A 23,582-nucleotide genomic window follows, 5' to 3' on the forward strand; every position below is an offset into this window, starting at 1 on the left:
CCACAAGGATGAGAACAATTCTTACTTTGTTTAATAATGTAACATACTAAACATTTTTACTGTATAAGATTTTATTGTTTTTTTAAAGATTTATTTATTTATTTGGAAGAGTTACAGAGAGAGATCTTGTATCCATTTGTTCACCCCATATTTGACTGCAGTAGCTGGGGTGAGCCAGGCTGAAGCCAGGAGCTTCTTCCAGGAACTTCTTCTGGGTCTCACACATGGGTAGCAGGGCCCAAACACTTGGGCCATCTTCTGCTGCTTTTCCCAGACCATTAGCAGGGAGTTGGATCAGAAGTGGAGTAGCCATTATAAGAACTGGTGCCCATATGGGATGCCAGCTTTGCAGATGGTGGCTTTACCCACTATGCCACAATACTGGCCCCATGTATAAGATTTTTAAAATAGGTATATTTTGGAAAGAAAGCATTTTTGTCTTCCAGTAATCCAGTTTTGCTTCTTAGAGAAAATCTACAGGTTTTTTTTTCATGCAGTTGTAGCATTTTATGTTTATATAAGAATGTTTATCAGTATATTAATATCATCTATCTGTATATATCTATTTAATCTTCCTTGCTTTGGTATTTTTACTCAATAGATCTTGAGAATCTGTAAAGCTACTTTATTCTTTTTAACATCTACATAACTTTCCATTGTACAGATGTATGGACTATAATTAGTTCAGCTTTGAACAGATAGTGTTGCTCCTTTTGCTGCTTTAAATGTTCTTTTTCATAGTACTCTTTTGAAATTACTTCTGCAGGTTAAATGATTAACATTTGAATTGTTGGTTTATATATATATATAATATTATCATGTATGCTATTTAATTGCTATTTATTGTTACAATTTACTACATTCCTACCCGGTAGTATTTGACTACAGGGATTAACAAATGTTTTCTGTTACTAGCCAGATAGTAAATATTTCAAGTGTTACACCCCACATACAGTCTCCCTTTTTAAAAAAAATTTTTTTTTGAAGATTTGCTTATTTAATTTGAATGAGTTGCAGAGAGAGGGAGAGACAGAGAGATCGTCCATCTATTGGTTCATTCCCCAAATGGCTGCAGTAGCCAGGGTGGGACCAGGCCAAAGCCTTCTTCCTGGTGTTCCACATGGGTGCAAGGACCCAAGCACTTGGGCCATCGTCTGCTACTTTCCCAGACACATTAGCAGAGAGCTAGATTAGAAGTGGAGCAGTTGGAACTTGAACCAGCACCCCTATGGGATGCTGGTGTTTGGGGCGGCTGTTTCAACTTGTTACACCACAATGCTTGCCCTTTCATATAGTCTCTTATCACAGACTATTTTTTGGCCTTGGACTGTTGTCAAAGTCTTCTGTCATTACCTGTCTGTTCTGTGAACATGATATCTCATTGCATTATTATTTTGACTTTCTTGTATGACCTTTAGTATTTGCCTCTTTGTGAAATGTTTGCTGAAAATTTTTGCTTTTATATATATATTTGATTGGTTGTATCTGTATTGGAGTCTTACCTTTATATGTTAGAGAAGTTACCCTTTGTGAGATACAAAGTGCAATAAAATATTTTAAATCAAGTTATCCTTTGTCTTTTGATTTGACTTTTTGTGGTCATATTTCATCTTCTATAATTTTATCCAGTAAATTGATCTTTTATTCTAGATTTTGTGTCACCATTAGAAAGGCTTGTCCTTGCTTTATACTTAAATATAACTGCTCCATGGTTTCTTTAATATTACTGTTTTGTTTTTTATTTCTTACATAGATAAGTCTGGGATTTATTTGGTGTGGTTTAGGGATCCAGTTTTCCCAGAAGGCTATCCTTTTCTCCTGATATTTTGTTCTAAATTTAAAAGTAGAGATGTTAAAAGTTGTTTGCATTATTATTTTTTCAGTATTGACTTCTAATCTACTATAGAACTTAAACTGCTGATCTCATTCACAAAACAGTTACAGATCACATGCTGTATGGTAGCTACTTAAGATAAAATGTTAAGAAGAAACAGCTCTAACCCTGACCTTCAGTTGCTTACAGTCAAGTGGATATGTGTGTGTGTGAGGGTGTGCAGGGTCATCCATTTTGACACTGCACTTTGTATTTTCTCCCTAATTTTCTCTTACCTGAATTTTCAAGTGGAAAAATAATGATAGACTAGTGCAATGAATATCTGTAATATCACTCACTGTTCTCTCATCACCCCTACCTTCCTACCTTCCTACTTCTCTCTGTGTGGCATATTACGTGAAAAATAGTTGCACTAGATGACATGTGGCGTCACCTGCAAGTTCCTCAGAATGTGTCTTTTGTTACCATGTGTTTTACTATCTGTTTTCTGAAGTAATGCTTTAAAAAGAATGGCTTTCCAAGTCTTTTATTTCATTTGTTTATTAGCAAGCCTTCTTCTGATAAAAAGATTTTCCCCTCTCTCCCCTTTTTGGTATCACTATGAACTCAGAATATTTTTATTTATTCATCACCACACTGTTTCTGAATTTCAGTTTGTTTTTCTGGCTCTGTGAGTAGGGAGTCTTATCACCATCTTTTTCATAATTTTATTTCCCAAACTTGCACAGTATTTACTAGAGTGATTCCCTAATAAATATTGAACAATCTCAAAGAGGATCATTTATGTTTTAGAAAGATAATTATGGTGCCTGTGGAGGAGGGCAACTTGAGGAAAGCTTTCACGTGGACTCTGAATTAAGATTTGATTCTAAATAATCCAGCTCAAATCAACTTAAACTAAGAGGGGGAATTTTTTGTACTGAGGAATCCAGGGAAGGATTGAAGAAGGGTTCACCTGGGCTTCAGTAACAAATAAAAACAAGGATTCCAGTGCCACTTACAGTTTCAGTCCTTGCTTCACTCTGTTTATATCAGTTCCAGTTTACTTGTGAACCACCTAAATGTGGTTTATTGATAGGATTTGTAAAAATGTAGTTGCTTCCTAGATGTTTATGTGGTTTGAGTTAGTTAGTACACTGTTGAAGATACTTGCAATAGGTCAGGAAGTGATGTGCATTTAGAACAAGGTGCAGATTGGAAAAGATGGATTTAGAGAGATTAATTAGTGCAGTTGACAGAATTTGTCCAGGGAGGAAAACAATTTGGGCAATTCTCTTTTCTGTTTGAGCAATTATTGGTTTGGCGAATGTCACGTAAGGGAAATACAAGTATAGGAAGTGTATGCTGATAAGTTAGATTTTAGGGATATTAAGTTGGAATTGTCTAGGGAACATGAAGAAGGTAGTTCAAAATAAACATCCAAATTGGAAGAAAGGTCTAAGTGAAAGTGCTTTAGGAAGTTAATAGTAGAAATCAAAACTATGGAGAAGAATAAAATAGCTCAATCTAAGTATATGAAATAAAAAAACTGGAATCCTAGAGAAAAAGCTATCCTGAAGCCATGAACAGAGGAAGAAGAGTATGGAATAAATAGAAACCAATTAGAAAGGTAAGAAGAAATACACTGTGAAGAAACCAAAGAAATTTTATTCAGGTGGGCTATGCCACATAAATCAGTTGGATTTGACCATTCAAAAGTTGCTGATTATGTTAATGAAGATAGTCCCGTGGGAAGTTGGGATCTGAGGCAGAAACAAACTTTTTTTCCCTTTAAGTTTGTAAAGGAAAGCCAAGTGAGGGCAGTATAGGGCTGGGGGATTTCTTTCTATTAAATTTTTTATTTGCTTGCCAGAGAAAACTAGTGAGTGAGAGCTGCCATTGTTTTATTTTCCAAATACCTATAATAGCTGGCCCTGGGCTGGCTGCGCTGAAGCTGGAAGCCAGAAAATCTGGATGGGTCTGCCAGGTGTATGGCAGGAAGCCAATTACTTGAGCCATTACCACTGCCTGTCAGAGTCTGCTGTAGCAGGAAGCAGGAGTTAGGAGCCACAGGCCAGTGTTTGAATGCAGGTGGTCTGAAATGGGATGATGCAGGCCTCTTAACTGTTAAGCTAAATGCGTTTTGGCTGGGGGATTTTTGGTTTATTTTGAAATTGGAGAGACTTTAGTATAACTTATGTAGTTATGAGTAGTCAACAATTTTTTAAAAATTCTAGACTGGATAAATTTACTTTTATGTTTAAAAATTTATCATTGTAAACATTAACTGCATTAAGTAGTTATTAATGTTGGTTCAGAGAAAATGGGACTCAAAGATGAGAGACCTGCATCCTAAGGTCCACTTCTGAGAATAATCACCATAGTAATCATAATGATCACTTTTATATTCTCCTCTGTGTCTGCCACTGGGTAGTAGGTCCTTTTCTCATACTGTCACTAATCCTCACCACAAATTAATCCCAAGGTGAGTATTATGCTGTTTTCTAGACAGACTCTGAGGCTTTCCTTCTCTGGATCACATAGATGTTCAGGATCATGCTATGATTTCAACACAGATATGTCTGATTCTGAAGTTGGTGCTCTTTTCTCTGTATCACATTGCTTTTTTTATCACCTCAAGTAGTTTTCAAGTTTTGGCTCCCCATTTTCTTAACTCTCAGATAGGGATAGTCATATCTGTCAGATCTTTGTCAAAATGTGTTAAATGAATACTGTGGTAATATTATCTTTATTTTGTATGAAAAGAAGAATACATTATATACCAGACAGACCTTATAATTGTGGTCATCTTTAGCGCTGTTATTTGTCTAAACAGTATTTTACTTTTTAAGGTGGTGGTATCATGGATACAGAAATGTCTGAAGATATAGACCACAACTTAACTCCTACCCTTGACAGCATGCCTTATGGAATGCCGAATCAAACAGGATCTGAAAATTCATTGCTGGATGAAGATGATTATTTTTTGAACTCTGGGGATCTTGCAGGAATTCCAGTCGTTGGTAGTGACAATGAGGATGAACAGGATTTTAGTTCAAAGGACAATCTTGTTTCTTCAATTCATACTGATGATAGCTTGGAAGTAGAGAGAAGAGTCACACAGCATGAATCAGACAATGAAAATGAAATACAAATTCCAAATAAATTAAAGAAAGACTTTCCAAAACAGTTTGACCAGGTTTCTGTTTTTAAATCAATACAGAAAGATTTTAGTCTAGTGAGAGAAAACAGCAAAGAGACATTCTCTGGAAAGGAGAAAAATAGAGACGTAACTTTCCATGAACGTGAAAAACGGTTGGATAAACCCCATAAAGATATGGATTCAAGGTTGAAAAGCAGTTTTTTTGATAAAGCAGGTAATACTTGTTGAAATAGAATGCAAAACAGAGTAACAAATACTGATAATGTAGTTTTATTACTTTTGATGTTAAGTGAAGTATGAACAATTAAATTCATTGTAAGCTTGTCATTTTTCTTTTATCCTTGTTCTTTGCAGAGTGACTGAATGTCTCCCAGTAACTTTTGATAATGGTATAAATGGTTGAAACATAGCTCTAAACCTCATTTCTCCCTCCCCTGGTTGCAATATTTTGATGAGAAGGCAAGATACTCGAACCACCTGTTCATTTTCTTTGGTTGAACATTGGACCTGAGGTTGGATTTAACTTCTTTGTGCTGTAAGCACTAATTCAAATTGCTGTCCCACCAATTAGTCCAAATTAGGAAGTAGGTTTTTTTAAAAAATTTTTTTTCCTGTTTTTTTTTTTTAAATTTAGAAGTTTCTTGAGGCTCATTTTGAGCTTCTTTGCCCAGTGTTCTGTATACTTTAGCTCCAGTTCTGTTCTTGAATATATCATATTTTCTTGTATGCTTTCCTTTCCTCCAACTATTTCATTTGCTTGTATGCCATTTTCTCTCTTTATATATGCCTTTAAAAGTACTTCTTACCCCAACAGTGCCTAACTCATAAACTTCTTCTACTTTGTAGTCATTTCTAACTGCTCTACATCAAAAATAAATTGTTTCCTGATCTATAGTTCCACAGCATTTTGTTCATACCTTATTATTTATAGTACATATCCAGTATTATAGTTTACTACTTGTTTTGCCTTACTGGGGTAGGCATTTCTTGAGGGCCAGATTATATATTACTCATCTTTGTGTTCCTGGGGCCTAACCTGGTGCAGTGAAAATTAAAATCTTTAAATAGATGTGAAGCAAAGAGTGTGGTATATCAATCCCTATTCTACTGACAATGCTAGGAAATAGAAAGAGTAAACCATTATTGTTTAAAAAAAAAAAAGCACCACTATTTTGAGTATTAATTATGAACAAGACTAAGCAAGGACATACTATATTTTTTGATATATATGATTCCATTTATTTTTTAAGTTTTCCATATTAAAGATACTTAAGTTTTTGGGAACCATTTATCTTAACATCTATTGGAAAGAACAAGGCCATATCGAGCAGTAGAAGTATCAGAGGCTAGTTGAATGGCATGATATTTAATTTATAACTAAAGACAATGGTAGAAAAATTTGTCCTAAGACAGTGTAGGAAGATTTCTTTCAAATAACTAAAAAAGCATATTTTAGAAGTCCTTAGAGATAGTTTTTAACTTTGTGAACAGGGAAGGTTTTTATAGAGGGGAGGTGTACTTTGAACTGAGCAGATTCTGGAAAACTGTAAAGATGAGGCTAGACAGAAGGAAATTATAATAGAATTAGCACAAATTGGGAAGAAAAAAATAATACTCAAAGCAAAGTGACTAAAGTAACCAGTTTATGTTTGAGCAAAGAAACAGTGTTGAAGTAAGGCTGAAAGTTAGGTGGAACGGATTATGCACAACTTTGAGTGAAACTACTTTTTGGGTGTTTTTTAGGACCCAGTTCACTCTAATGAGCATCTTTGTTGGAAAAGAGAGGTAATGATCAAATGATAGCTTTTGAGGTCATTCTTTATAAAATTTGTTATTCATATACATATGTTTGTTTGTTTTTTTTCTTTCAATAGCTAATCAAGTTGAAGAAACATTACATACTCATTTACCACAAACCCCAGAAACAAACTTTAGGGTAAGTTTTCAGTGTGTATGTAGATAACTGTAACTGTGGCAAGTGTCAAGTTTTTCTTTATGTCACTTTCTAAACTATTATGTGTTAGGTACAGCACTGATTATCTTTTTTCTTCTTCTTCTTCTTCTTCTTCTTTTTTTTTTTTTTAGTTTGCTATATTATTTGGGTAAAGGCATCTTGGAGACATTCTAAAAAACCTCAGCTCTTAGGTTCTTTACTTATATTTGCTATTTAGATCTGCAGCACAATTACTTTTAGGTATAGGGACTCTAATGAATGTCCATCAAGTTCTTCCTTTCTGATGAACTTTTCTTTGGGTGTTAAACCTGAAGAGGAATAATTTTAAAACTGAATATTTATTAATCCTTTATATTGTGTTTTAGGATTCCAGCTATCCATTTGCCAATAAAGAATCCATTGGTTCGGAACTGGGGAATTCCTTTGCATCAAATATTAGAATTAAAGAAGAACCTTTGGATGATGAGTATGACAAAGCAATGGCACCACAGCAGGGACTACTAGACAAAATTAAAGATGAACCTGACAATGCTCAAGTAAACATTTCACCTTTTTTCCTTCCCCTTCTTTTTGTTCCACACATTGAATTATTCATTTGAGAGAGGAAGTGCTTAAGAAGTGAATTAGTTTGTTGACAGGGTAACAACAGGAGACTGTCAAAGGAGGTTGAGGCAATTTAAATTATGTTGAAATATTTTAAAAAGAATTAAATGAAACTTTTCCTGAGTAGTGACTAAGGTTTTTAATCAGTCTTGGTTTCTGAATACTGTTGTGAGTGTTGCAGTGAATTTCATTGCAGGAATAGGGAAAGGATGAAGAGTCTTCAGGGATTTGAGATTGGTACAGTTGAAGGTTTATGGTGGTTTATGGGAATGTGTGTTATAAATCTTTTGCAGTGACTGCTACTGAATTACTCTTTTACAGGAAGGGTTAATGGATAGATTATCTTTGGAGGTTTAACTGATTATAGAACCAGTTCATTGGATTTGTAGATTTAAGATAAAGCAGGCTTGATGAGAAGTAATAACATGATTCCAGTGTGAGATCTGAAATCAAAGCTATTTTAAGGTTGCTCTGGAAGTAAAAATCATAGAGATCTTTTAACTCTGAAGTACTAAAGTCAGCTCAGTTATCCATGAACTTAATGACATTGCAGTAGTTGCAATGAGAAAAAGAAATTATATCAGATGCTGTAGTCATTTTGAAGAGCAGGATAAGATGCAGAAGAGTTGAATGCAAAATAGCAATTATTTGAAGATTGTTTATATTTTGTAAAGAAGGCATTATTTTAGAGGATGAGAAATAAAGATGCTGTAAAGGTTTTTTGTTTTTGTTTTTTTCTTTTTTATAGTGACATTTGATTAGGATAAATCTTATCCTTTCCAATGTTTCTGTTAGGGGGCTTGAGAATGTTAGACTTCTGTGGGAGGGTCCCCCCCCCCCCCTTTCAGTTTTTACTGAGCAGGATTTCTTAACTTTGGCACCGTTGACATTTTGGGCCAGAAAATTCTTTGTTGTGAGGGATCATCCTGTGCATAGCAGTATGTTTAATAGCATCTTTTGCCTCTACTTACTAGATTCCAATAGCAACTTCCTCCTTCACTGGTGGTAAACCATAGAAATGTTTCCAGGCCTGCGCCGCGGCTCAATAGGCTAATCCTCCACCTTGCGGCGCCGGCACACCGGGTTCTAGTCCCGGTCAGGACACCGATCCTGTCCCGGTTGCCCCTCTTCCAGGCCAGCTCTCTGCTGTGGCCAGGGAGTGCAGTGGAGGATGGCCCAAGTGTTTGGGCCCTGCACCCCATGGGAGACCAGGAGAAGCACCTGGCTCCTGCCATCGGATCAGTGCGGTGCGCCGGCAGCAGCGCGCCTACCACGGCGGCCATTGGAGGGTGAATCAACGGCAAAAAGGAAGACCTTTCTCTCTGTCTCTCTCTCTCACTGTCCACTCTGCCTGTCAAGAAAAAAAAAAAAAGAAATGTTTCCAGACATTGCCAGATACCTGCTGGGGAGCAAAATCTCTTTAAAATCTCCGTTTTAGAGTAAAGAGATGGAAAAATAGGATATTATAGAGGTAGGTTGATATGTGAGCCAGACTGATGCACAATTAAGCAAGCGTTCCATGGTACCCAGTGCAAGACAGATGGATCAGAATAGGGCTGATGGTCTAGCTGAAGGGATTAGATGGCTATGAGAGTAGTTGCTATAAAGAAGAAGATGGTACAAGAAATAAGAAAATATTTCAATAGAAGGTAGATTAAAAGCATATTTCTACAAGTAGATAAAATAGAGATCTTGAATATCTAAATTAGTTATAGATAGGTGTCCTGATAACCAAGGAAAGTTCCTGTGGGAGTATTTGCTTCTGAATACTGCAACCATGTATGAATGCAAGACAGATCTTGTGTTTCTTTATATGCCTCAATGTGGATTATGAGAAATCCATAAGAAATCATAGTGTTTGCAGGCTACCAAAGACATCTTTTTTTGGTACATGACTCAAAGATACTTCCATGAGACAAAAAGCCATTATGGCAAAGACCAAATACAATGGGACCAGAGGACACTGGGGAGGTTATTAGTATTACTGTTTTCAAAACAGTCAGAGGTACCAGTGATTAGAGAATAGAAATGGGATAGGATGAATAGAAATACTACATTTTTATAGTTTATTCAAAATTGTTAAATGTGTTCTTCAATGCCAAATATGGAGTTTTATGATTATGGGAAGGAGCTTCCCCAAAGCTCACCACCTATGGATTTCAGAACCAGATTGTAATGTGGGTAGATCCTGGGCATGAGATCTTTACCCAAAAGGCAGTCCTGGCATGTGAGTGAATAAAGCTAGGTTTTCTCTGAGTAATTCTCTCTCTCATTAGCCATATCAATCCTATAGGATCAGACATTTGATAATTCTTCTAGAAAATTCCCGGGGCAGCTCATAGGAACTGTAGCAATTTGATTCATTCTTTCCTTCTTGTCCTTTCCCCTTCCCTCCTTCTCTTCCTTCTGCCCATGTCCCCTCCCCTCCTCTTCCACTACCACTCCACCCGTTCTTGCCCTGTTCTTGTAGATTTCTCTCCCCCATGGCATTGGAAGTCTATGTTCCTTTCTTTTCAGTGGTGCATAATGCCTTATTAATCTTATTTTCCATGGACTGGAAAAGAGAATTCCAATGTATTTTCATAGTCTTGAAAACAGTGCTGTTAATCTCTTTTAATATACTGATAGATTTTATAGTTTTAGTTTTCATCATCAATTACTAGTAACTTCTCATGGTTCAATAAAATCAAAGCTTTAGCTCATGGCTCCTTTTCAGAACCTCTCTTGGCTTTTCTGTGTGCTTATTAACTTTGTAGTTTTGCTTTCACTTTCTAATTCTATATTTTACGCAGTTCATTTTGATCTTAATTTCTTCCCTTTCCTATATAAGGCACTAAAGTACTAAAATATGTGTACATAAAATTAACTTCTGTTCATTTGCTCTTGCTTACTTCTTCAGTTGTATTTCTGGATCTGTCAGTTACTGTCCCCCTGTTTCTGTTACTGGCATAAATAACATCATCTGGCTTCTTAGGTTCATTTCTTCATTCTAATCCCATTGCATGCTACTGTAGTATTTTCTATAGTATTTTTATAATTACAAATACTTTTACATGAGCTATGTTTCATTCTCCTAACAGCCCGATCTATATGAAGTGGCCAGAGTAGAGGATATTAAAACCATATTTGTTGCTGAGGCCACTGGGGTTCCAATGAGGAGCCACAATCAGGATACTGTTTTTATTAGTCTACCAATCTTTCTATAAATAGAAGTTGTTTAATTTTTAAAAGTGCCTATAGAAAGTTTTGAAATAGAAACTTTAAATATAGCTAGAGACCTCATTTTTCCTTTTTCCATATATTCTAACAGCAACTCAGTAAATATTACATTAAAATCACAATATATTTCTTTTATTTTGCTCATAATCGTAGAACACTAATCTGTAATCTCTTGTTGAAATAAACGGATTAAGATAGAAAAGCAGGAGTGGCATTTAACCAAGCAGTCAAGATGTCTGTGTTCCACGTTGGAGTGTCTGGGTTTGATTCCCGGTTCCAGCTTCCTGCTAATAATGCAGGCCCTGGGAGACACCAGTGATGGATCAAGTAATTAGTTTCCTGCCATACACATGGGAGTCCTGGATTGTGTTCCTGGTCCTTGTCTGCAGCCTCAGCCCAGTCCCAGCCACTGCAAGTGTCTGGGGGAGTAAACTGATGGATGGGAGCTTTCTGTCTGCCTGTCTCTTTGTCTCTGTCTTTATTTCCCTTGATCTTTCTGTAGCTATGCCTCTCAAATAAAACTTTTAAAAATGGAAAGCATGTTATCTAATTGTCACAAGAGTGATCCATGCAGTCTTGGAAAGTAGAATGCAGTAATTTAAATCTTGGGACATTATTTTAGCCATGTCAAGTTAATTTATATATAGAAACTGTATTCTTCATTTTTTAAAACTGTGCTGGGGCAGTATGTTGTGGAGCAGGTGGTTAAATGACTGCTTGGGGCACATGCATCCCATATTAGTGTGCCAGTTCAAGTTCCAGCTCTTCTGCTTCTGATCTATCTTCCTGGTAATGCATTCTGGGAGTTAGGAGATAATGGCTTGGGTCCCTGCTATCCATGTGGGAGAACTGGATGGAGTTCCTGGCTCATGACTGTGGCCTGGCCCAACCCTGGCTGTTGGGGGCATTTGGGGAGTGAACCAGTGGATGGAAGATCAGTTCTTTCTGTCTCTGTCTCTCTCTGTCTCCTTCTGTTTCTTTCCCTCTTTCTGCTGCTACACCCTTAAAGTAAATGAAAATAAAATACTCAGCAAAAATACTGTCCTGGAATATTGATGTGGATCCTCCTTTGTGGTAATTGAAAGAAAAGTAAACATGTTGGTAAAGGATTGTCTGTTTTGACACCTGTGTTTTTCTGTTTCTGAAAACTTTTTGGTCATCAGCCACATACTTACTAATTATTAATTATTTGCTACTCATTTATTTATAAAATATTTGTAACATTTTAAGAGATGGTACATAGAAACCAAACATGATTCTGCTTTGAAGACATTAAGAGATGTACAAACATTATACTTAAAATATACTTATCTACATAGCTAATATATGCTTGAGGCTTAAGTAATATGTCAGATGTTTGGAATAACTGTCATAGAATACAAGAGCGAACAGGGGACTATTAGTGTATGCCAATGAGTATTGGTTATTTCTGGTGTTTTCTGAGATTAAGAAGAAGTTTTCATTGCAAATTTGTTGTAATACACTTTTTAACATAGGTATGATAAGTATATTAGAAATCTTTTAATAGTATTTGTGTAGGTACTTTATTAGATGCCAAAAGACATCTCACATAATTCATTACACATTTCTTAGATACTCTTGATCATAGTGAGGAAATACCTTCTTTAGACCAATGGCAGTCATTGAATTTGAAGGTAGAATGATGTAAACCGTCTGTTAATACTTATGAAAAGAATACAGATTATTGATGTCAGCATTATTTAACTCTTGTTGGATTTTCACCCCATACCTGTTGAAGGAATTAGAAGAAAAAATAATGGAAAAGGGGAGATAAAATTATCATCATTTGCTGGTAAGGTTCTTTATTATAGAGAATTAACAGAATTCATGAACATTTAGTGGAGTACTTAGTTTAATTATAGTTATAAAATAGCAATAGTTCTATGAATCACTTTCCCATTTATATTGTATAATGACAAGGATACATTGTTCTCAGCAGCAATTAAAAATACTGTGTCAAATAAAAGACTGCTTTAATGAATGTACAGATAAATGAATGGAAAGTTTATTTGTTACAAATTTTTGAATATAAGAAATATCATGGTGTCATTTATTCCTGAATTAAGATACAGATTTGATGTAATTTGGATGAGAAAATAAATGGTAAGGTTCTGAATCTTTGAAGAATAATAGGCATGCACATGCACACGTATGTTACATATATATTTCAGAAGATAGTTGGAGAATTGAGAGTGGCAGGCCCTGTGAAATGATGAAATCCCACAATTTCATAAGGATAGTATTATAAGATTACTCAGAATGAGAATGATGCAGAATAGGTAACCCCAAAATAGACATTTTAAATAATTTATTATAGAATCAGTGGAAAATGGAAATAATTCAGAGAAAGAACAAAAAAAAAGCCCTTTGTAAACTAAATTGAATATATCCCAATTGAACCAAAACAGGGGTTGGCAAATTATCAGTGGCTGGCTAAACCCAACTTGCCCCATTTGGTTGTTTTGTTTTTATTTTTCCACCCACTGCTTTTAGAAATAAAGTTTTATTCTGGAACATTGCCTCATTCATTTATATTTTGTCTATGGGTGCTTTTGCTCTACCAGGGGAGAGTTCAATAGTTGCAACAGAGACCATATGGCCTGCAAAGTCGAAAATATTTACTATCTGGCCCTTTGCAGATAAAAGTTTGCTGACCCCTGGATTAAAGGACTGTATTATAAACAGTGAAACTGCTTTCTTATAATTTTATTATGGAAGTAAAACTTTGTAAGAGATAGAAGAAATCACAAAGGTAAAGACTCAGATTTTTGGCATACAAATGGAAACCAGTACATAAAATTTCTAATTCAGTGCATATTGAGGAAATGTTGATAACAGATGATACAGAGTGTTGTTCTATGATAGACTTTTGTAAATCAGCATTTAAAAACTTCAAGTTGAAACAAAATGGAAATAAATTGCTGGAGTAAATATAGTTAATAGTTTCATTAGTGAAAACAGTCTGTCAGTAGGTCTTGTAAACCTTATTCTGTGCATTCGAATCTAATAATTACACTTCCTTAACGGATAATCCTGAATATGGTGTTACGAATAAAGATAATCATCATGGCATTAATTGATTGTGCTGAATGTATGGAAACATTTATTAATGACCAACATTGGATTGTTACTATATCATGTAAGTGCCTTCCAAAGCCATATTTGGAGCCTGAGATAAAAGGGAAATTTCAGAAATACTAATCCTGTCTTTAAGTTGTAACCTTTTGTTCATTGTTACCTTTGCATAAATTTTGATTTTAAAAATACTGCATTGAAATGCTCTTTTGAGTTTTGAGGGTTTTGGCATACTTAGTTGTGTGCCTGAGGCAAGTAAGTGCCTTACCCACTCATCCCAGTCACATCCCCGTGTAATCTGGTATGTCTGTTAAGAATATTGGTGTTTCTCAGACTTGGAATGTACTCACAAACCTTCCACCACAAAAAAGGAGTCTTGAAGGGCTTTGCACTTTTCAGTATGATAAACGCTATGTTAAAGGTAAAACTGTCACTTACTGGTTTCACAATATAGCCGTATAATTGTAAAAGCAAACAACATTGAAAACTTGTAGAACTCAGTTATGTGGTGGTTATTCTTGACTTAAAATGTACTAACATGCATCTAAAAATCATTGAAATATGCATGATTTGGAAAATATCGTTAAAGAATTTTCAGACTACCAGGACCTCAGGGGTTCTTGACTTTGATTTTAGAAATATTGGTTTTTAGCCATTAGAAGTTACTTTAGGGTACCATGTAATAATACGTAAAAGTTTAAATGATTGAAGTGAATACAATAACAATTTGTAAGAATGGCATATTTAGTGTAATTAAACTATGTAAACAAACAAAACCTCTAAATAAAGGGGAAAAGACTGGAAAGAAATATATCGAAAGAATAACAGTGGATATTTTGGGGTGATAGAAATGTGACTCAGAGTTTTTTCTTATTTGTACTTACCTAAGTTTTCTATAGTGATTATGTATTACTTTTATAATAAGCAGTAATTTAAAATACTATATTGAAGACTTTGCAAAAGTAATTTATAGATACCCAGTTGTGCCTTGGGCTAGATAGCTCCCTTGAGTTTTTGACTCTTATTCTTCCAGCATGTATAGGCATAGCTTTACTGTAATCACACTTGGCTTGCTGTTTTGTATTTTTATTACTTCTTACTAATTTTAATTTGTGAACATTTTCTATCTCTATACAGCAGTAGTAAAATGTCTCGAATATCTGGGTTTCTTTGGGTATTCCTTTCTCTATGTATTTATTTAATTTTTTTCTTTTTTTGAAGGAGTATAGTCATGGCCAACAGCAAAAAACTCAGGAAGGAGAACTGAAAATTAGTGCTGTGTTTTCAGTCAGTGGCAGTGCTCTTGGTAAGAAATAGAACTGAATAAATGAATTGTGTTTACTCTGACCAACATGTATAAAGGAAGGCCAGCTCTCCCTTTAAATTCTAAATTTAGAATACCTTTAAATTGTATAGTCATAATTGTTGTTGGGTTTCAAGACTGGCTGTAGGAGGGAAAGAAAGAATGCATATGTACATAAAATTCATAGTGAAAAGTAAATCTTTTTGTTTATTTTTTTTTAAAGCTCCACAGTTGACTACTGGCTTTCAGCCGTCACTGGCATCATCTGGCATGAATAAAATGCTTCCTTCAGTTCCTGCCACAGCTGTTCGAGTTTCCTGTTCTGGTTGTAAGAAAATCCTCCAGAAGGGGCAAACTGCTTATCAGAGGAAAGGGTCTACTCAGCTGTTCTGCTCTACACTGTGCCTCACTGGATATACAGTTCCACCTGCCCGTCCACCACCTCCTCTCACCAAGAAAACTTGTTCAAGTTGTTCAAAGTATAGCAGAATTCTAAATTATCTTGTTTCTTTCTTTTACCAGACTTTTATTCTTAGCCTGTGTAATATGTTTAATTTTCAAAGTTTCTGTTCTTTTTTAAGAAATAACTTATTATGTAGTGCCAACATATTGTTACTGCTTTCAGACATTCTGCGTGCTAGATGCTTGACTTTATTTGTGCTTTAAATAATATACCTTTTATATATTAAGAAATGTTTTTTAATCCACCTTTTAAGTCCTTGTAAGAGTTGAGGTGCTTTATATAAAAAAGTACATGCCTAGGAATATTTTATTAGCCATGTTATTTTTCTCGTAATTGTAGATAATTAAAACCAACAATATTTAAAGTTATATTTCCTATGATTGCAATTTACTATTTTTCTTAACTTTAAATGCCTTCCAATGTGATTTTACCTTTTCAATATTTTTGAACTGCCTCAGGGTGTCCATTGTGATATTTAGTAACAAAAAGGGAGGATGACCTTAGTCATCCTGATATATTTTATGAATATGAACTCATTTTGACTAATTTCTCTCTAAGTTTTACATACTTACTGATTTGAGAGAGAGAAATATCTTTTCCATTTGCTGGTTTACTCCTGAAATGCCTGCAAGGGCCAGGAGTCCAGAACTCCATTTGGATCTCCCATGTATGTGGCAGGGACACAAGTACTTGAGCCATTGCCTGCTGCCTCTCAGGGTGTCCATTAGCAGGAAGATGATCAGAAGTGGAGGCAGGACTGAAGCCCAGGCACTGTGGCATGAGAAGCTGCTGTCCCTTGTGGTGACTTAACTTCTATACCACAGTACCTGCCCTTGACAAAATTTCTAAAAGGTGATTGTTAGTAACTATTTAAATGAATAAGTCAGAAAAAGAATAATAATGCTTTTATTCAGAATCATGTTGAATTCTGTTTTCAAGCTGCTCAAATTATGATTTATTACTTTGAATAAATAGTGTTTATAATTCCACACATGGATACTACCCTTTCCCTATCTGGAAAAAGGAAAGACGTTCTCTATTCTAGTCAACTAGAGTCAAAAAAGAAATTTGAATGTGGTTAGAAATTTTTCTGGAAGTTAGTTACATCCATTTATGCTTTATAACCAACTGCAGACTTAATTTTTAAAAAAAAGATTTATTTGAAATGCAGAGTGATAGAAACAGGGGCAAAGAGAGAGAGAAAGAGAGATACCTTTCATCTGCTGGTTCACACCCCAAATGACAGCAACAACCAGAGCTGGATCAGGCCATTTGGGTCTTCCACGTGAGAGGAAGGGAACCAAGTACTTGGGCCATCAATTATTGCCTTGGGTACCTTAGCAGGGAGCTGGATCAGAAAGAGCAGCTGTTAACATGAGGCAGCACTCTGATATGAGATGCTGATGTCACAAGTGGCAGTTTACCTTACTGAGCCGTAATTTCCAGCCCCGAAGTTTTGATTATATTTGAGATTTTCCGTTAGTTTAAATACATACCATGGTTCATGTGTCCAAGTATGGATTAGACTTTGGTGTCATTTGAGAGTTTTCCTTGTGACATTGCTTCTATTTAAAACAACAACAACAAAAAAAGCTCTGCAGTGTTTGTGTTGGAATTATCTTTTAAATTTATACAGATTGGGCACCTTTAATCTGAAATTTTCTGAAATCCAAAACTTTCTGAATTTGGTATCACCACTTGAAAAGTTTCAGATTTCTACACATTTTACATTTTCAGATTAATGATGCCCAACTGGTAAATTCCATATGAGCATGCCAGAGTGTGAAAAGCTAATAAATCTGAAACATTTCAGGTCCTAAGCTTTTTGGGTAAGGGCTATTCAACTTAAAAAACCTCTTTTGAAAAGCTTCAGTGATAACAATATTTTGTCTATTTGGGATGTATTTAATGTTCACGTGTAGCTGAAAGTAATTTACAACCATGTTGATTAAAAGGTAGGTTTAAGTGGCAGGTGTTTAGCCTAGTAATTAAGACACTAGTTGAGATGCCTGTAACCCATACTGAAGTACCTGTTTTGTATATCTAGCCCCAGCTCCTAATTTTGTCTTCCTGCTGCTGCGGAACCTGGAAGGCAGCAGTGATGGCTCAAGTAATTAGATTAGTTAATGTAGGCATTGTATTAATATAGTAATTAATACAATTAATTAATTACATTAAGCAATTACTAATTAATTGATGTAGGCTTTGGAGAGTAAATCAGTAGATGGGAGTTTTCTCTCAGTCTGTTGATCTGTCAGCCTCTCAAATAAATAAAACTTTTTTTAAAAGTTAGATTAAGAACTACTAGTTTTTGTTCAAAAATGAAATTTAATAAGATTGGTATTTGCTGACTCACAGTTTGAGAAGTAAGTTACAGGGATCTATGTACACAATATGGTATAGTAGTTCATTTAAGAGGCGCCTTCAGCAGCACTGCAGCTCACTAGGCTAATCCTCCACCTGCGGCGCCGGCACACCGGGTTCTAGTCGGGGCGCCAGATTCTGTCCCAGTTGCTCCTCTTCCAGGCCAGCTCTCTGCTGTGGCCCGGGAGTACAATGGAGGATGGCCACTGTGCTTGGGCCCTACACCCACATGGGAGACCAGGAGAAGCACCTGGCTCCTGGCTTCGGATCAGCGCATTGTGCCGTCTGCATTGCACCGTCCGTAGTGGCCACTGGGGGTGAACCAACGGCAAAAAGGAAGACCTTTCTCTCTGTCTCTCTCTCTCACTGTCTACTCTGCCTGTCAAAAAAAAAAAAAAAGAGGGGCCTTCAGGAAGTTTGTGGAGGATGTGTATTATGAAGAAAACATTGCCCGGCGCCGCGGCTCACGAGGCTAATCCTCCGCCTTGCGGTGCCGGCACACCAGGTTCTAGTCCCGGTCGGGGCGCCGGTTCTGTCCCGGCTGCCCCTCTTCCAGGCCAGCTCTCTGCTGTGGCCCGGGAAGGCAGTGGAGGATGGCTCAAGTGCTTGGGCTCTGCACCCCATGGGAGACCAGGAGAAGCACCTGGCTCCTGCCTTCGGATCAGCGTGGTGCGCCGGCCGCAGCGGCCATTGGAGGGTGAACCAACAGCAAAAAGGAAGACCTTTCTCTCTGTCTCTCTCTCTCTCTCTCACTGTCCACTCTGCCTGTCAAAAAATTAAAAATAAATAAAAAAAAACATGCTTGAATTTCAAATTTATTTTCTGTTTTTACAAGGTTTGTTTGTTTGTTTATTCATTTATTTTTTTATTTATTTGAAAGGCAGTGTGGCAGAGAGATCTTACATCTGTTGGTTGACTCCCCAAATGCCCATAACAGCCAGGATTGGGCCAGGCTGAAGCCAGAAGCCTAGAACTCCATCCGTATCTCCCACGTAGGTGGCAGGGTTCCAAGTATATGGGCCATCTTCCGCTGCTTTCCCAGGCACATTCACAGGAAGGTGGATTGAAAGCAGTGTAGCTGGACTTACACTGGCACTCAGATACTTGGGGTATCTCAAGTGGCAGTGTAGCCTGTTGTTTTGCAACACCTGCTCCTCAATTTTTTTTCACCAAAGAACTTTTAATTCCATTTTTCCACAGACTTTTTAAAGTTCTCTTGTATCATATGCTTAAAAATTGCTGAGTGGATACAAAGTGTTTTCAAGACCACAAAAATGGTAGATAACTCATGTTGATTAGCTAGATTTAGTCATTCTGTAATATATATTTACTTCAAAACACCATGTTGTACATGGCAAATGCATGCAATTTTATGTCAGTGTTTTAAAAAATGGTCATTAAGGTGGGACCTTTGCTTATTGTGTCCACTGCTGTATACCCAAAATAATAGATGCTTAGTATTTGTAGAATGAGGGAATTAATGACCATAACTTTAAAAAAGCTCATCTTCTTATCACTGTAACTTTTGTGATATAACTGTTAACTGACTTCCATATATTGTTTTAAGCAAGTTTAATGTAGAAAAAAACAGGTTGCATGACTTATACTGTTTGAATTATAAAACTTGCTATTAAAAATGAATATTTAGGTATATATTAAACCTCTAAAGTTATATGCCAGTATATTTATCATCATTTTGTAAGATGAAGTCAAATTGAAAAAAATAATTATTATAGTTTCCTACCATGTTTCCTGTTTGGCCATGTTTGTTTAACTTCATCTTATTTCCTTATCTAATTCTTATTTTAGAAATCAGCAATTTTGAAAATTTCACTAACATTTCTCCATTCGTAATGATAAAGATATTTCTTTCAAAAAGTTATCAAATATTTTCAAAATGACCATAGAAAACTCTCAGAAGCACGTTTTCTTAATTTTTTTTTTTTTTTTGACATGCAGAGTGGATAGTGAGAAAGAGAGACAGAGAGAAAGGTCTTCCTTTTTGCCGTTGGTTCACCCTCCAATGGCCGCTGTGGCCAGCGCATCTCGCTGATCCGAAGGCAGGAGCCAGGTGCTTCTCCTGGTCTCCCATGCAGGTGCAGGGCCCAAGCACTTGGGCCATCCTCTACTGCCTTCCCGGGCCATAGCAGAGAGCTGGCCTGGAAGAGGGGCAACCGGGATAGAATCTGGCGCCCCAACCGGGACTAGAACCTGGTGTGCCGGCACCGCAAGGCGGAGGATTAGCCTGTTAAGCCAAGGCACCGGCCTTTTTTTTTTTTAATTCTTATCCATACATGTCGGGTTTTTTTGTTTTTGTTTTTGTTTTTTTTTTTTTCTTTCTAAGTTTATCATATCCCTTTGGCACCTGGGCTCTGATGTTTGTGTTAATTTTATATGGAGACAGACTTTTTTTACCTACTTGTCATTTTTTTATATCTTGATATTAATGTAATCCAGTTTTTTAAAAAATATATTTATTTATTTATTTATTTGAATGTCAGAGTTACACAGAGAAATGAGAAGCAGAGAGAGAGAGAAAGGTCTTCCATCCGATGTTTCACTCCCCAGGTGGCTGCAAGGGCTGGAGCTGCACTTATCCAAAACCAGGAGCCAGGAGCTTCTTCCAGGTCTCCCATGCAGGTGGAGGGGCCCAAGGTCTTGGACCATCTTCTGCTTTCCCAGGCCACAGCAGAGAGCTGGATCAGAAGTGGAGCAGCTGGGTCTTGAACCGGCGCCTATATGGAATGCCAGCACTTCAGGCCAGGGCGTTAACCCACTGCACCACAGCACCGGCCCCAGTTGTTTTTTAAAGGTTGCATTTCTTCATGAGAGTACTTCAGAAAGTTCACAGAAAATGCCTGCAGCAGCCAGGGTGGACCAAGCTGAAGCAAGGAGCTGGGAGATCATTCTGGGTCTCCCATATGGGTGGAAGGGACCCAAGGTCTTGGGCCATCACCTGCTGTCCTCCCAGGATTTATATTAGCAGGAAGGTGGAATGGCAATCAGAACCTGTGCTTGAATCCAGGTACTCCCATATGGGATGTGGTTGCCCCAAAAAGTGGCTTAAGTGCTCTACCAGTCACCCACCCTTAAATTTATCTTTTAACTCCATTTTCCCATGAACTTATTGAAGTACCCTGGTATTTGACTTTCTCCATACTCAAGAAATTTTCCATTTTTTGCCTATTACTGCTTAACTCTTAACTGTGAACCTCTTTATTCACTTACTGTTTTCCCATTTTGTCCCTTACTTTCCATTCCCCATTTCAGGTGCTGCCAGTCTATCTTCTCAACTTTTCCTTCACTTTTTCTTCTACTTACTTTTCTCCTTCTTTTCATTTTGTATAATTACCTTTTTTCTCTTCCTGTTTCGTTCCTCAGTTGCTCGTTAATCTTGTTTTCCTCATAGTGTCTATTTTGTTTCCTGAACTGTCCCTTCATCTACTTTCCTTCCAGCTTCCCACCTCTTGTTTTTACATAAATCATAGCAGTCAGTTTTGTCTGATTGTAAAATTGCTGATTTGAATAAACTTTAAATATAGGGGCATTAAATTCAAGGAAAAGATTCGCTCCTTAACACAAAGCTGGTTAATTTTCATGCATTCTTTGTTTTCCTACATAGTCCATATGATCAAACAGATTTAATTTTAAATCAATCTCTATAAGAAGGATTTCAGTTTAATTTGAGTAGGAAGAAATAGAAAAGATTTTGTTTCTGTGAGTTTCTATTGTTTTTATAGACCAGTAGAAATAGAACATCAGCACTTAGGTTAAAATAAATTCATGGGCCGGCGCCGTGGCTCACTAGGCTAATCCTCCACCTTGTGGCACCGGCACCCCGGGTTCTAGTCCCGGTCAGGGTGCCAGATTCTGTCCCAGTTGTTCCTCTTCCAGTCCAGCTCTCTGCTGTGGCCCGGGAGTGCAGTGGAGGATGGCCCAGGTCCTTTGGGCCCTACACCCACGTGGGAGATCGGGAGGAGGCACCTGGCTCCTGGCTTCGGATCGGCGCAGCACGTGGCCATAGCAGCCACTTGGGAGATGAACCAACAGAAACAGGAGGACCTTTCTCTCTGGCTCTCGCTCTCTCACTGTCTAACTCTGCCTGTCAAATAAATAAATTAAATAAATAAATAAATAAATTCATTAGCTGTTCAGGGTGATTATTTTATTTTTATTTTTGTTAACCATTTCTCTTAGACTTTTGAAGTTACCAAAATCTCTGAATATATTTGAGTTAATCTTAATTAACTTTTAGTTTTTCTTAATATAGGGACTTAATCAGTTGTTTTTAAAAAAATGTTTCGGCCAGCGCCATGGTTAACAGGCTAATCCTCCGCCTTGCGGTGCCGGCACACCAGGTTCTAGTCCCGGTTGGGGCGCCAGATTCTATCCCGGTTGCCCCTCTTCCAGGCCAGCTCTCTGCTATGGCCCGGGAAGGCAGTGGAGGATGGCCCAAGTGCTTGGGCCCTGCACCTGCATGGGAGACCAGGAGAAGCACCTGGCTCCTGCCTTCAGATCAGCACGATGTGCCGGCCGCAGCGTGCTGGCCACGGCGGCCATTGGAGGGTGAACCAACAGCAAAAAGGAAGACCTTTCTCTCTGTCTCTCTCTCTCACTATCCACTCTGCCTGTCAAAAAAAAAAAACAAAAACAAAAAAAATGTTTTCAACTTGTACATAAAAAATAATTTTTGAGGGATAATTTTATTAATACTATTAGAAAAATCAGAGTCTTGGTATAATGATATTCAAATAAGTAACTTTCTGGATTATTTGTAGTACTGAAATTTTGCTAGCTGAAATGAGATTGCTTCTCATTTTTGTAAAAGATATCAACTACTACAATAAGATAAATCTAATTGGACACCAAGAATACTGAGAGGAGTGAAAAATGCCTACTTTTGTACTTTATTAATTGTCATTGTTCTGTGCTGCTCCCATCTTCTTCTTAACCTTCTAGAAAATTCTGTCTTAAAGACCCAGCCAAAATATCACCTTCTTTTGGATATTTTTTTCATGTCTCATATTCTTTTAAATAATTCTTTCTTTCTTTTTTTTTTTGGGGGGGGGCAGGCAGAGTGGATAGTGAGAGAGAGAGAGAGAGAAAGGTCTTCCTTTTTGCCATTGGTTCACCCTCCAATGGCTGCCATGGCCGGCGCATCACGCTGATACGAAGCCAGGAGCCAGGTGCTTCTCCTGGTCTCCCATGGGGTGCAGGGCCCAAACACTTGGGCCATCCTCCACTGCACTCCCGGGCTATGGCAGAGAGCTAGCCTGGAAGAGGGGCAGCCGGGATAGAATCCAGTGCCCTGACCGTGACTAGAACCCGGTGTGCCAGCGCCGCAAGGTGGAGGATTAGCCTATTGAGCCACGGTGCCGGCCTAAATAATTATTTCTTCATTTATATTTCTGTAGTATACAGCATACATGCTTCTTTTATAATATTTCATAAATTTTCTATTTTTCCCAGTAACTGAGCTTCTTGAACACATGCATGGATTGTATCTTGCAGGGCTTAGCTAGTATCTGGCTCAGTGTAACTGTCCAGTAAATACTTCTCTATGAAATACATTAAAACTTAGTTTTAGAAAATGCTATAAAGACA

The 23,582-nt window shown here is 37.2% G+C and overlaps 1 protein-coding gene across 8 annotated transcripts in view; it reads left to right on the forward strand.

Moving 5' to 3' along the window:
• ZMYM4 (zinc finger MYM-type containing 4) overlaps nt 1-23,582 on the forward strand; it is a 183,001-nt gene that overhangs the window by 88,427 nt on the left and 70,992 nt on the right. For 6 of the 8 annotated variants that reach the window (XM_062190933.1, XM_062190935.1, XM_062190934.1 and 3 more), the window contains exons 3-7: nt 4,666-5,190; nt 6,851-6,912; nt 7,296-7,466; nt 15,070-15,154; nt 15,375-15,630. In XM_062190933.1, coding sequence (XP_062046917.1) covers nt 4,666-5,190; nt 6,851-6,912; nt 7,296-7,466; nt 15,070-15,154; nt 15,375-15,630 — 1,099 coding nt within the window. Of the gene's footprint in view, nt 1-4,665; nt 5,191-6,850; nt 6,913-7,295; nt 7,467-13,442; nt 13,526-15,069; nt 15,155-15,374; nt 15,631-23,582 lie in introns of those variants that run through there. The other 2 variants (XM_062190940.1, XM_062190939.1) reach the window with 2 other exon arrangements.

The sequence above is a fragment of the Lepus europaeus genome, chromosome 5 (assembly GCF_033115175.1).
Source record: "Lepus europaeus isolate LE1 chromosome 5, mLepTim1.pri, whole genome shotgun sequence".
Classification (NCBI taxonomy): domain Eukaryota; kingdom Metazoa; phylum Chordata; class Mammalia; order Lagomorpha; family Leporidae; genus Lepus; species Lepus europaeus.